The sequence below is a fragment of the Populus trichocarpa genome, chromosome 14, assembly GCF_000002775.5.
Source record: "Populus trichocarpa isolate Nisqually-1 chromosome 14, P.trichocarpa_v4.1, whole genome shotgun sequence".
NCBI classification, from domain to species: Eukaryota; Viridiplantae; Streptophyta; class Magnoliopsida; order Malpighiales; family Salicaceae; genus Populus; species Populus trichocarpa.
The window spans coordinates 2,261,747-2,274,416 of NC_037298.2; the positions used below are offsets into that span (position 1 = coordinate 2,261,747).

A 12,670-nucleotide genomic window follows, 5' to 3' on the forward strand; every position below is an offset into this window, starting at 1 on the left:
TTTTAAATAAAAAAAATAAACAATACAAATTTTATATATATATATACAAGCACTTTTAACAATGTAGGTAATTAAAATTATTTTTTTTACATATTTTCATTTTTAGTCTGTCTCATAAATTTAATTTTTATTGTAGACATAATATAATATTTTTTAGTTAACAATATAATTTTTTATGGTAATTTTTAATTTGAATTAAATAAAATTAATTTTTTATAATCAGAACACCTTGAATATAATCTAATTAAATGCCTATTATAAGCTATGGTTTTTATTTTTTATGAAAAATAATTTTAATTTACATGTATTGTTTTAGAAAAAAAAAATCATGTTTTTCTAAATTCATGACTATCAGAAATATAATTTTGATCATTTCTTCCCATTAGACAGCATACTCCTAGGCATATACTTTTTTTTCACAGTAAATTAGACCCTAATTAAAACAGTAGAATTCAACTTTTAAAACCAACTTGGTCCAAAAGCTAGGTTTTCATATGGTCCATTGAAGTTTTTTGTTTGGTGGTAGTACGATACATGATCCAGCCAAGTTCCATTGGTCAATGTACTCCAATAAGTTTTTCCTGGCTCACATGCCTTCAAGATTGTTTTGTTCACTCTATCGTCTAAGGTTGTTTTTGTCATGAAACTTAGAGGTGAATATTTTTAGTTTGGTTTGATTTTTATTTGTAAAAATATTTAAATTAAAAAATTTTAAAATATAAAAAACAAAATTAAAACGAAACCAAAAGCGGTTCAAACTGACTGGTTTCAGTTCGGTTCGGTTATTTTATATTAAAAACTGAAACTCAACCAACCAGTTTTGGTTATGTTCAGTCCGGTCTTGGTGCGATTTGATTTAGGTTTGGTTATTTTATATTATAAACCAAAAACTATATTGTTTTTTGGGTTTTTTTAGACTTTTTAATGGACTTGGTTTCGGTTTGGTTCGGTCGGTTTGGTTTTTTATTTTTTAGTTCAGTTTGGTTTCGGTTTCACCTGAAACTAAAACCGAACCGAACCAATTAATTTTTTAAATATTTTAATCAGATTAATTGGTTTTTTTTTATAATTCAGTTTTTTTACTCACTCTATTTATATTTTATCTGTTTTTCAAAATATTTATTATATAAAAAACATTAAATTAAAGTTTTTGAAATATTTTTAATAAAAAAACACATTTAAAAAACAGATACATACAGTATACCATCGTGCACAAATGAAGTCATGCCGTATTTGTAAAGAAACCATGCTTTGTTCACACACATCTTGATTGTTCCCCGACGATATCATCGATTTCACCGAGCAAGTAGTCTCACAATTACTCGATTGTATAACTTGCAAGACAATCCTGTAATTCTTGTCTTGTTAACGTGTCAAATCATGCCTTCAATAATTACTCGCCAATCAAGCACCAAGAACAGGGACGATTTGAGGGTTTTTTTCTCCAATGGTGGCCGGTTCTTTATCGAGTCACATCCATTACCAGAAAGAAAAAGAAAAAGGAAAACTAAGACGGGACAAGCTTATCTGAAACACACACACATATATATATCTATAGATCATCCCAACATCATGTCAAACTCTTTTTTTCTTACCCGTAGTGTTGTGACAATCATGCTGCGCCCCACAGAGTAAGTTTCTTGCCCTAATCATGTTGCTCGCCGCGCCAAATTTTCTTCATTGCTACATTGAAAATAATAAAGTTTGAGATATTATTTCAAGAAAACATTATTTTATATTGGAAAACTACTATTTTTTAAAGTTGAAATACATAATTTTTATGAAATTATCCCACATTATAAAAAACATAATTTTTTTTTTAAATATATATATATATATGAAATGTTTATGTTATATCAGTGAGTATAACAAAAATAGACTTTGAGATGTGGATATCATTATATTTAAGGTATTAGTTGCTCTATTATATTTATTGTAGGGTTAAAATAATATATATTAGGATATATCAAAATCTTAAACTTATAAATAGGGAGTTTGCATAGAAAAATCAAAAAAAGAAAAAGATTATGTAATATTCAAAAGATAACTCTTTATTTAAATTAATTGAACAACTTGCTGGAGATATCTTGCATAATCAATCAATTAATCAATTCTGGAAATTAACTAATTTAAAAAATAAAAAACTATTTACATACATAATGTCAAGTTCCCAATGGTAAGTGTCATAGTGTGTATATATATATATTATGGGTTTTTTTTTTTAATATTCTTTCTAATATCAAAATCTATTAATTTGATGTCCCTCGCATTATAATCTCTTACTTTTTCAATAAAAAATAAAATTCTTTCTACTTAATGTATAACCTATACTTATATAAAAAAGTGTAGTGGACTTGCGCGCATAAGCTTGGGCCAAGCCAAAAAAAATCTTTGCGTTGCCTTTACGCGCGAGACAATGTATATATTTTTAAAACTTTTGTTATAATAGCTTGTTTTTGATTAACCATGATTTTTTATACTCTTCAAATCAATTTTGTAGCAGCTCTCAGCGCAGCTGCATGAATCAATTCTTTAACACAGCTCTTTTAAAACCATTGTAACTGCTGTGTTTAATTCCTTAACTGCTCCTTTTACAACCACTGTAACAGTTGCCTTACCCGAGGCCAAGAAAAATTGCTCTTTTCTCTTGAACTAATTACCTTGCACTCTTGCAGATTATGAGATTCAAGAAAACAAAATATATTTATTCTCTGAAACTTGCTGGATTTTTTGCTTTATTTTGTTCTTGCTGTTTTTTTTAATGGAGGATAACCTTGTGTGAATAAATATCCTTAAGAATAATATTTATGCACGCCTCATATTCTGTGCTGTGTTCTGTTTAATATCTTTCTACCATACTATATTATCTATTCCCGGACGAGTATAATTGTCGAACATTTCCCCCGAGGTCAATTTGGTTCTTCATGATCCCTGAACCTCACTCATAACATGTGTTTGTGGAGAAATTCATTTTTTTTAAAAAATAAATTAAAACAATATTATTTTTATTTTTAAATAAAAACTTGGATTTGCACATTAATTCGCGATTCAACCTACTTGATAAAACCCCAGATCATGCTGTATAACCGTGCATTTCCCCACTTGAAAAGATTGGTTCCTGCCTTCTTGGTGCTGCTTATTGCATAGGCAATTTTAACAAAAAAATATATATTTTAAAAACATTTTTTAAACACAAAAATAAACATACACCAGTGCATAAGATCTGAATCTAAATTTCACCAGAACAATTTAAGAGAAAATAAGACTGGTGATGTGCCCTCTTTTCTTTCCACCGTCACCTTCGATGATATTGATCTCTTTGAAGCAATGATTCATATGATCGAAGAAGCAAAAGACGTGCCTTGAATTTGGATCAGAAACATGTGCCTCGGAATTGAAATTGAAGTGCTAGTCAACTCAGACTTGTGAAAATAGAGTAAGGGCAACGTGAAATAACATTTTTGCAGGCGACCCAAGCATATTTCAAGCTATGCAAACAAAAGCTTATGATTTTCTGAGTTGAAGAGAAAAAATGGCATGCAATTGTAGATTTTAGCAATTCAACCTTTCCTCCTTTATTTTAATCTAAAAGTTTTTTGTCTTTTCAAAATCCATTTATTTAACCTTTTAGCCTCATGACTCATGAGCTTTACCATGGTTTTAGCACATATTACTCTCAATTTAACTTATCTTATATCCTACCATGGTTATAACTTATCAAACTTTGCAAAAATAGAGAAGAAAAACCGTATGAGAAAGTCTTAGGACCTTGAGACCATCAAAGGCGTGGCCTAATTGCTTAATTCTCCTTAGTAATCATAAAATGACATATAAAGTGATCAGTTCTAATTAATAAATAGAAACACAATCATTAAACCTAATTAAACTCGACAAATCAATTCGATTCAAAACTTGATTGAACTAACTTGGTTTAGAATATAGGATCACTAACTTCTAATTCATTAGATTTTAAATCAATCTAAGAAATTTTGAAATGATTAAGGGATGCTTATGCTTGTTGCTATTTTATATTACAATTAATTACCATATAATATTAATTGGTCATGATATATATATGTACACTAGCTAATTACGATCCCAAAACTAACAAGCCATGTAATTTTTTTCCCCTCAAAAGGAACCCCTTTCAAGACTTTCATTGGAAGGCACAAGGCCTAGGAGGTACAAAAGGAGGACACCAAACCCAACTAAACAATAGAAGCTTATCAAAAAGCTAAAAGATAAGCTAACACTTAACAAATTTTATCCGAATCAATTATCCTTTTATTTTTTTACCTAATATAAGCTCCAAATTATATAAAGGTCACATGTTGATCTACCGGTTCGGGTAGTATTTAATACCGTGATACAAATATAAAATCAAATTAGCCTTATAATTATTTAAAAACAGGGAAATAAGAAAAAAAAACAGAAAAACTTTTTTTGTTGCTTTCACAAACTTCGATTTTTTAAATTATTAATATAAGAACATAAACGAAACACAGCTTGCTGTCGTGTTAAAATTTTAGCAAATTAAGACGAGTAGCATGCAAAACGACAACCACTGCCTTCAAACCATCCCCTTGTTTGAAACTTTCCCAGGGGCCGTCTCTTTTCTGCTGCTGCCCCCTGTTTCTTACTTGAACCCATCCCATCCCACCCCTGTATTCTGTTTTTATGTGTGTGTATAGTGCTCGAATATCGGTTCGCTTACATTCTATATACATAGAGATTAGCAAATATTTAAGAGCGAAGAGATGGATACAGTGCTTCAGGGATTGTTAGGGAGAGTGGTTCGCCAGTGCTACGCCGTGTTGTGCTTGGGGGCAATTCTTGTTTCTGTGGCCATAGCCCATTCTACTCGTGATGTGAAGCCAAATGATCATAGAGAACGCACTACTCGACGTCTAACTGCCATGCAAGGTCCTTCAATTAGTCCCAGGCGGCGCAGCTGCTCTTGAATGATATGTTTTGTTTTAGGTTTTGGTTTCATTTCAAGGAGAGAATCTCATCTTTGTAAGAATATCTGCTTTTGGGTTCAGAAATAGGAGAAGTTCGAAAAATTAAGGGAGGTAATTGCTCCCCTTCTCCACAACGCAGCTTCGCCCCTGGTTTTGCTTGTGTATCTGTTTTACTTCTCTGCTTCTTCCTGTCAACTCAGCAAGATTTTGAATTGAAGAAGAAAACTTTCTACTAAGCAATTTTCTGAACTTCAATGGAACTTACATTAACGAGTTGCATCTTAGCAAGCTAACCAAACTCCAGATCATAGCAACATCGATCAGCTGTTCATCCTTTTGTTAAGTTTTTTAATCAAATGCAGGATTTTTAAATTCCATTTACTTGATCTTATGCACATGAGCTTTATAAGGTTTTTGGCGCATCGATCTTACTGTCAACCAAACTAGCTCGCATGCCTTGGTACATGTATGTCTGAATATGTATAAATGACTGAATACATGTAAAACTCCACCTAAAAAAACAATCTGTTATTGAAAATAAAGAAAATAAAAACAAAAATGAGTTACAGTACCTGTCAGTTAGCTTGATGTACTTAAACGCGCTGCAGAAATCTGCCTGCGGTGGCTCGAGCACTTGGGCAAAATCAGCAACGTCGTTGCAGCCCTGTTCTTTATAGTGGTGAACAGGAATGAATGGTCAGCTACAAAGTCTATCTTGGTAGGGAAAGCCATCTGCCACAGCAGCTAAACTGCATTTACTTAGATAAAGGATTAATGGAGTAAGCTTGGAACTTTAATATTGCGACGTGACAACAACGCCTCCATAGGTTGAATCTGCAGCCCAGAAGGCCAGAACCTCAGCTAACGGATCCATATAAAAACACTCATACCCAAGCCTTTCTAGACCATCTAACGGATCCATAAATGATTTCATTCTATCAATTTCACCTCCATTCAAAACGATAATCTAATCCATAGTTTCTGATTCCGTTTGCATGACTAGGAGACAAGAGTTTAACAATGCAAGTAAAGCTCACATCTTTTGTTTTCGTGGCTGCAAGCAAAAGATGAATCCAAACATAACATATTAATCTGCCATATCCATACAATCTATTATTGAGAAAAAGACCCCCTTCAAAGCAAAACAGTAGAGGACACAATCCTGCATCAAACCACCACAGGAAAGGCCAAACACATTACAATAACCAGCCACAAGTAAATTAAAGTTATATTTGTTAGGCTTTGATCCACATACACACGAGTTCTCCAGTATGGAAGATTAATTGGCCTGTGAGGGGTCGAGGACGTGGCCTACGAACATTACCACTCCAGTCATGTCTTCTCTGATGAGGAAAAGGAATGGGTGGTCAGCAACAAAGTCTATCTTTGTGGGAATGTCAATACCTCTCAATGCTATAACACCAGCAGAAGCAGCTGCAGCTTCTGTGCCTTCTTCATTCACTTCAATAAATGATTTATGGAATATGCTTGAAACACACAGGCCCTGCCCTGCAGAAGAGTCTACCATCTCAGTCAAGTCTGCTTCATTGGAGAAAGGCGACACCAATCCTAGTCCCTTTAGAGCGTTGGAAGCTTCAAACCCAAAGGAAATCTTGAACCTTGGAATCCTAAAGTCATCCACTTTTACTTGTTTTGGTGGAAGGTGGCGATCTAAGAATCCAGATTCAGAAACCATTTTCTCAACCAAAGCTTGCAGCCCATCTTTAGCATCTGGAAGGTAGAAGTACATAGAGAACTTGCGTTTATCTTCACCTTGTTTATAAGGAAGAGCTAAGACTTTAAAACCATCAAAGTCACATACAAATTGCTTCTTCTTGCTAGTCATAAACGGCACACGAACCGAGCCCCCGTTCAACAGGTAGAAATCATCATCTTTAGTGGTTGATGCATCAAACTTCTCATTCCAAGCTCCTTTGAAATAGAGTGCATTTGTTAAGATGAGCCTTGTCGTTCTGTCAACAGACCCAGAAGGCAGAACCTCTTTGATAAGGCCATTGGTCTCATTTTCAGCCCAAGTGTTAACTTCATTGGTCACTTCAACAGCCTTCACCACCACCACCACAAACATCAACATTAAGGCTATTAGCATCTACTTGGAACATCAATAACTAGAACAAAACAGAGCACAGCATCATTAGACCTACCTAAGGAATCAGTCCAGGAATATTGAAAACATTAATACACATGGCTCACTCCTACTGATAAATTACAATCACTTAAAGATTACATGAAAAGAATCGATTAATCCTTTCAAGTTCCTAACAACAAAATTATTGTAATTTGTAAAGCTGAAAAAAAATGGGTTATTAGAAAGTAATCGTGTACCTTGGTTTGGAAATCAACTTGATTAGTCGCAGCCTTATAGGTGCTGCCCACAACCTGTTTGAAAGAAGGCTTAAGAGAGAGTGAGTTATCCACCCAAACGCCATTGGCGAACTTCAATTGTGGCCCACCACTGGCGCTCCCGTCGGTGAGAACAACCGCCAATAACTGAGAGGAGAAGGAGCTGAGGTGATCGCTGGACTTGGACTTGAGGAAGGAGAGCAACTGCTCAAGTGTGCTGCCCTTGGACCCGGAGGCGATGAGACTGAGCAGCACCTCAATTGACAGCGGCGAGAACACCAAGTTGGAGTTGTTGGATTCGGTTAAGAGAATTTGCTTGGAGAGACTCAATGCTACGTCGGTTTGGTTCCCGATCGAGTCACGGAGATCCATTGGGTTTGGCTGTGTTACTTGTGTGTGTGGAATTGAGCGTTGCAGGGTGAAAAAAATACAGTTCTTGTAACCTTTCTCTCCTCAGTTCAACGAAGGATGGCTCGTTACTTTCTCATTAAGAAACTATTATTAAATGCCAGCTTTTCAAAGTCAAGCAAATCACAAATCCGCGGACGGTGGTGGATTCTTCTGCTCTCTTTATAAGAGCTACAACACGTGTCTTCATCGAGCGACGACGTTTTTTAATAACTCATATATCTATAGTTATCGAACTCGATTTACTCGGGAAATCCATGATTCCAGCTTGTTAAGCTGGATTTTATGTTGAACTTACAGATGAAATATTCGACTTAGTTCATTCAATTAAATTTTCTAGTAATTCGATTGAACTAGTTAAATCCATCAGGATTCACTTTCGCACGATCTTAATTACAGAATGTGCCAGATTTTTCAGCGCCGAAGACATCTTAAATTAAAAGCAAATAGTTGATTGCCGAATTTCATCAAGATAAGATATACATCCTCTGTCCGAGTTGCCACACAGGTCAATGTTCACTCTCATCTGCTTTGTCTCATTAGGATGAACAAACTTTTAGAGTAAAGAGGATAGATATTTATCTCCGGATAGATCTTATAGAGTTGACGGATAGATATTATAGAGTTGACGGATGAAGCAGATTCATTACAAATTCAGAGACAAAAAAAAATGGGAAAAAAACCATTGATTCGCCTTCCGTATCTTACTTTTATAGTATTTTTATCCAAGTGGATTTCATTTTCATTTAATAAAAATCTGGAATCTGAAATTATTAATAGGTGAATACTATTAAATTCAAAACTTTTTTAAATAATATTTTTAAAAAAATATTAATGAAAAATTAATAGAATTTGAGGAACTCTTCGTGTTGGACGAAATGATCTATAAAAATACGCAAATTATAAATATAATTTTGCACTTCTTGATTACTAAATCTTTTACTCATAGACTTGAAATATTATCTATATAGATTTTATTTTGAATGGATCAATAAAGTTAAATTTCAATCGATTCAATCAAATTTAATTAACCTAATTCAATTTATATTTTAGATTTTAGATGAGATTCAAAAGCATAAACCTCTTCTCTCATAATTTTTCAAGGTTACAATAGATTATTTTAGTGAAGTAATATGAAAAAAAGCTGATCCGTAAAATCCATAAGTTTGTGAAAAAAAAAAAAAACCCACATAGCAAATGTATTATGAGAAAATAACAAGTCAGCACCCCGGTGAAGGCAAGGCACCATGGCATCGGCAAAATACAATAATGAAATAAACAGCAATGCTTGTTATGGTTTTACGCGAGTCTATCAGGACTGGTTCCCATGTTTTGTTTTACTGTGATGAAGATTTAACAACCGTGCAAGGGACTGAACACTTGGCCAATGAAGAGAATCACCTCAGGCTTGTCTTCTCTGATCAGGAAAAAGAAACGAGTGATCAGCTACAAAGTCCATCTTATCAACGAAAGTCGTCTTCTGAAAGACAACAGCAGCAGAAGTAGCTGTAACTTCTGTGCTGCCTTCAGTTACTTCCATGAAGGATTTATGGTATATGCTCGAAACATAAAGGTTCCCACCCCTGGAATCATCATCTCTGTCAAATCTGCCTCACCAGAGAAAAGCAACAACAACTCTAATCCCTTTAGAGCTTTAAAAGCTTCAAAACCAAAGAAAATCTTAAACTTTGGAATCCTTAACTCTCAACACAAAATGATACACTCCACTCCTAGTTGTATAGAGTTGTATAGAAGTCCCCTGAGAACCGGTTATATTTCAATTAATATTAATGTTGTTTTTCATCACTATTAATACTGCGCTGAAAAATTTTCTATGAATATAAATGTTATATAATAAACCTTTTTCCTTATTATATATTCAAGAGAACAAGACTTTTAACTTTTCAACAAAACAACAAGGTTCAAGGTATAAGGGTTATAAATATTTTCTAAATTATCCATGTAAATGGTTGTAATTTTTATTTTCTAATCATATATTCTTAAAGCATTTATCACATAAAAACAAAAACAAACATTCTTGTTCTTAAAATTTAAAGTTTGTTCTTTCATTTATTATAATTTTCATTTAAAATTATTGACTTATCATCGAAAGATCTCTCAATCCCACTGAAAAGGACTGTTTTGCAGATACCAAGATTTCTATGATTAATTATGTAATTCATGGGCTATGAATAAGGAAATATTAAGATGAATATTTAATTAATTACTATCTAAAACTCAAAAACCTTATTCTTGAACATGTTTGTTCTAGAAGCTCATGATCATTCAAAAGATAAAAAGCCATGGTCTTTGGTAGTTGATAAATCAAAATTCTCAATCCAAGCTACTTTGAAATGGAGGGCATTTGTTAGCACAAGCCTTATGGTATTGTCAACCGATCCAGAAGGAAGGACCTCCATAACAATGCCATTAGTCTCCTTTGCAGCCCACTTATTCACTTGTGTCGGCACTTCAACAGCCTTCATCACCACCATCAACACGAAGGCTGTTGGCATCAACTGATAACATCAGTAGTAAACGACTAATGAATGAATAACAATTTCTGTGTTATAACATCCCCATCTTATAATCATTCAGGCTTCCCTATTGAATTTCCAGATTTCATAATTAACAGAGGATTATTATAAGTTCCATTAACAACAAAAATGTGACATAAGATTTGTCAATAAACTGATCGAGTAAGGGAGCTGAGCTGAGATTTAGACATGGACTCGAGGAAGGAGGGTAACTGATCGAGTGTGAAGGCCTTGGACCCGGAAACGATGAGGCTGAGCAACATGCCTTTATGATACGACCCATTTATCATTGCACAGATGGCCTATATAGATTTCCAGGCCTTCTTCTTGTGTTAGCATGTTTTAAAGTCCAAATGTGGCACCTGTTTTGTTTTGTTTTTTCCTTCTACGGTGAGCCCTATGCCAATAATCCAATTTGAAGATTATAGTGTCCATCTTGGGCTCCAAATTTTCGATGACACTTTTGTCTGCTGATTATGGAATTAAGGTCGACTTTGTGGAAATGGTAGTATTTATTTTTTAAAATATTTTTATTTAAAAATATATTTAAAAAATTATTTTTTTTATATTTGTGCATCAAAACGACTCAAAAACATAAAAAAATAATTTGAAACAAAATAAATTCAAAAATTTTAAAAACTCTGGTTGAAATGATATCCCAAACACCCTCTGAGATGCATTATCGTATTTAAATTTGTTAAGATAGCTTGATAGATAACAAACTAAAATAGATTATGATACTTAATTTTTTATTAATCCAATATTAAAACATGAAATTAAAAAAAATGAATTAAAAAAAAATAAAAAAAAATTCCGAGTTAACCAGGTTAATCCACTGCAACTAGAGTCATGATATTGAGATAATTCCATAAAGAACATATTAAAAAAAATTATGAAATTTAATGTAAAATAAATTTAATATTAAATGATAAAATTAAAAAAAAATCACTTGTGAGGACGGAAAATGAATTCCCCTCCTGTTGTTATAATAATATTTAGTATTTTTTTTAATTTTAATTTGAAAGAAAGTTTGAGATTTTATGATAATTGAGGGCCCATCCACCGAAAACTCGAATAGCCTGTAATAATAATAATAATAATAATAATAATAATAAATAAAAAAGATACCACCACACTCAATTAAATTATAGTAGCTCGACATTCATATTAAAAAAATAATAAGAGTGTTGTATTTCAAAGTTTATTTTGTAGAAAAGGTTTGTCTCCACTCTATGGCTGCTTTCAACGTGATAAACGACACTCGAGTCAAAGAATCTCTTTGGCCAACCCACAAACAGTTTTGATTCTGACTTCGCACTGCTGTGCCTATGTGAGCAAGTTGTCGAAAGGTAATCTATATAATACTGTCCGTTACAAATCGAATTATTTTATTTGCCTTCAACCACCTCCTCGACTGAATTCTGCCGAGAGACTAATCTTACCACCTGTTAAATCTTTGATTCTTTTTTTTTTTTTTTTGTCGTTTTTGTAACTTCTACTTTTCAAAGAGCGCTCATCTTATATTTTTTAAGGTATTTTTTTAATGTTGATATTAAAAATAAAAAACGTATCATTTTATTTTTTTTTCAATTAAAAACATTTTTTAAAAATAACATGCATCACATTATCAAATACAAAATTATATTATCACTAAATTAACTACTAATTAAACCTGCTGTCATCACAATCTCACAAGTAAGGAATCCTCCTTGATTAATCTATCCTAAAGATGACAAACTATGTCAAGGCTGTGGAGGGAAGATATACCGCTGCATAAGAGACCAAATAGAACTTGAAACCTTGTACATCACATGTTTTCTACTACAGTTAAAGGATTGGAACAAGAACAAGAACCAAATGCCAAAACTTCATTTTCATGGAAATGTTATGTTTCTTGCTAAAGCCTCACACAACTTTACACGAAACATATTAAATCCTTGAGTCTCTGTCTCATTCAAATTCAGAAACATTGACCAAAATATAATTATATGAAGATGCTCTGTTGTCAAATGCGAGTAGTTTTATTATGATCAATTGGTTGATTTTCGTTGTTGTTATTCACAAAGTCTTCTACTCGTGAGCCTCGATCTCTCTCTTTCTTTTGGCTGGAGCCCAGAATGTATCGAATCCTTTTTTCAAGTTTTATGTGACGAGTTAACTTTTTTTAAAAGATTAAAAAAAAAAGAATTGATATTTACAAGTTTTTTTAAAAAAAAAATAGCTCTAAATTATTGGGAGTTTTTTTAATTTATTAAATTCAATAATTTTTAATATTATTTTGAAATAACTTAAAAACAATCTAATTAGGTGATAAACTAATTAACATAACTAATTAAAACTAAAAACAAATTAAAATTTTAAAATCTAAATAGAAAACACATTCAAAAATAAAGAAAATTC

The 12,670-nt window shown here is 32.7% G+C and overlaps 1 protein-coding gene across 1 annotated transcript; it reads right to left on the reverse strand.

Moving 5' to 3' along the window:
* Positions 1–6,029: 6,029 nt before the first annotated feature.
* LOC18104951 (serpin-ZX) lies at positions 6,030–7,871 on the reverse strand. Its single transcript, XM_006374946.3, has 2 exons — positions 7,308–7,871; positions 6,030–7,026 (listed from the first exon to the last, which is right to left on the reverse strand). Exons 1-2 carry the CDS (start codon positions 7,695–7,697, stop codon positions 6,241–6,243), a joined length of 1,176 nt encoding a protein of 391 aa, XP_006375008.1. The 5' UTR covers positions 7,698–7,871; the 3' UTR covers positions 6,030–6,240.
* Between the last annotated feature and the right edge of the window lie 4,799 nt (positions 7,872–12,670).

What these genes read in the sequence shown, in the direction of transcription:
- LOC18104951 (XM_006374946.3), bottom strand. Translation starts at nt 7,697, where the DNA reads ATGGATCTCCGTGACTCGATCGGGAACCAAACCGACGTAGCATTGAGT. An exon ending in AAGTTGATTTCCAAACCAAG is followed by an intron (nt 7,027 to 7,307) that starts GTACACGATTAC and finishes GTGGTGGTGAAG; the next exon opens with GCTGTTGAAGTGACCAATGA.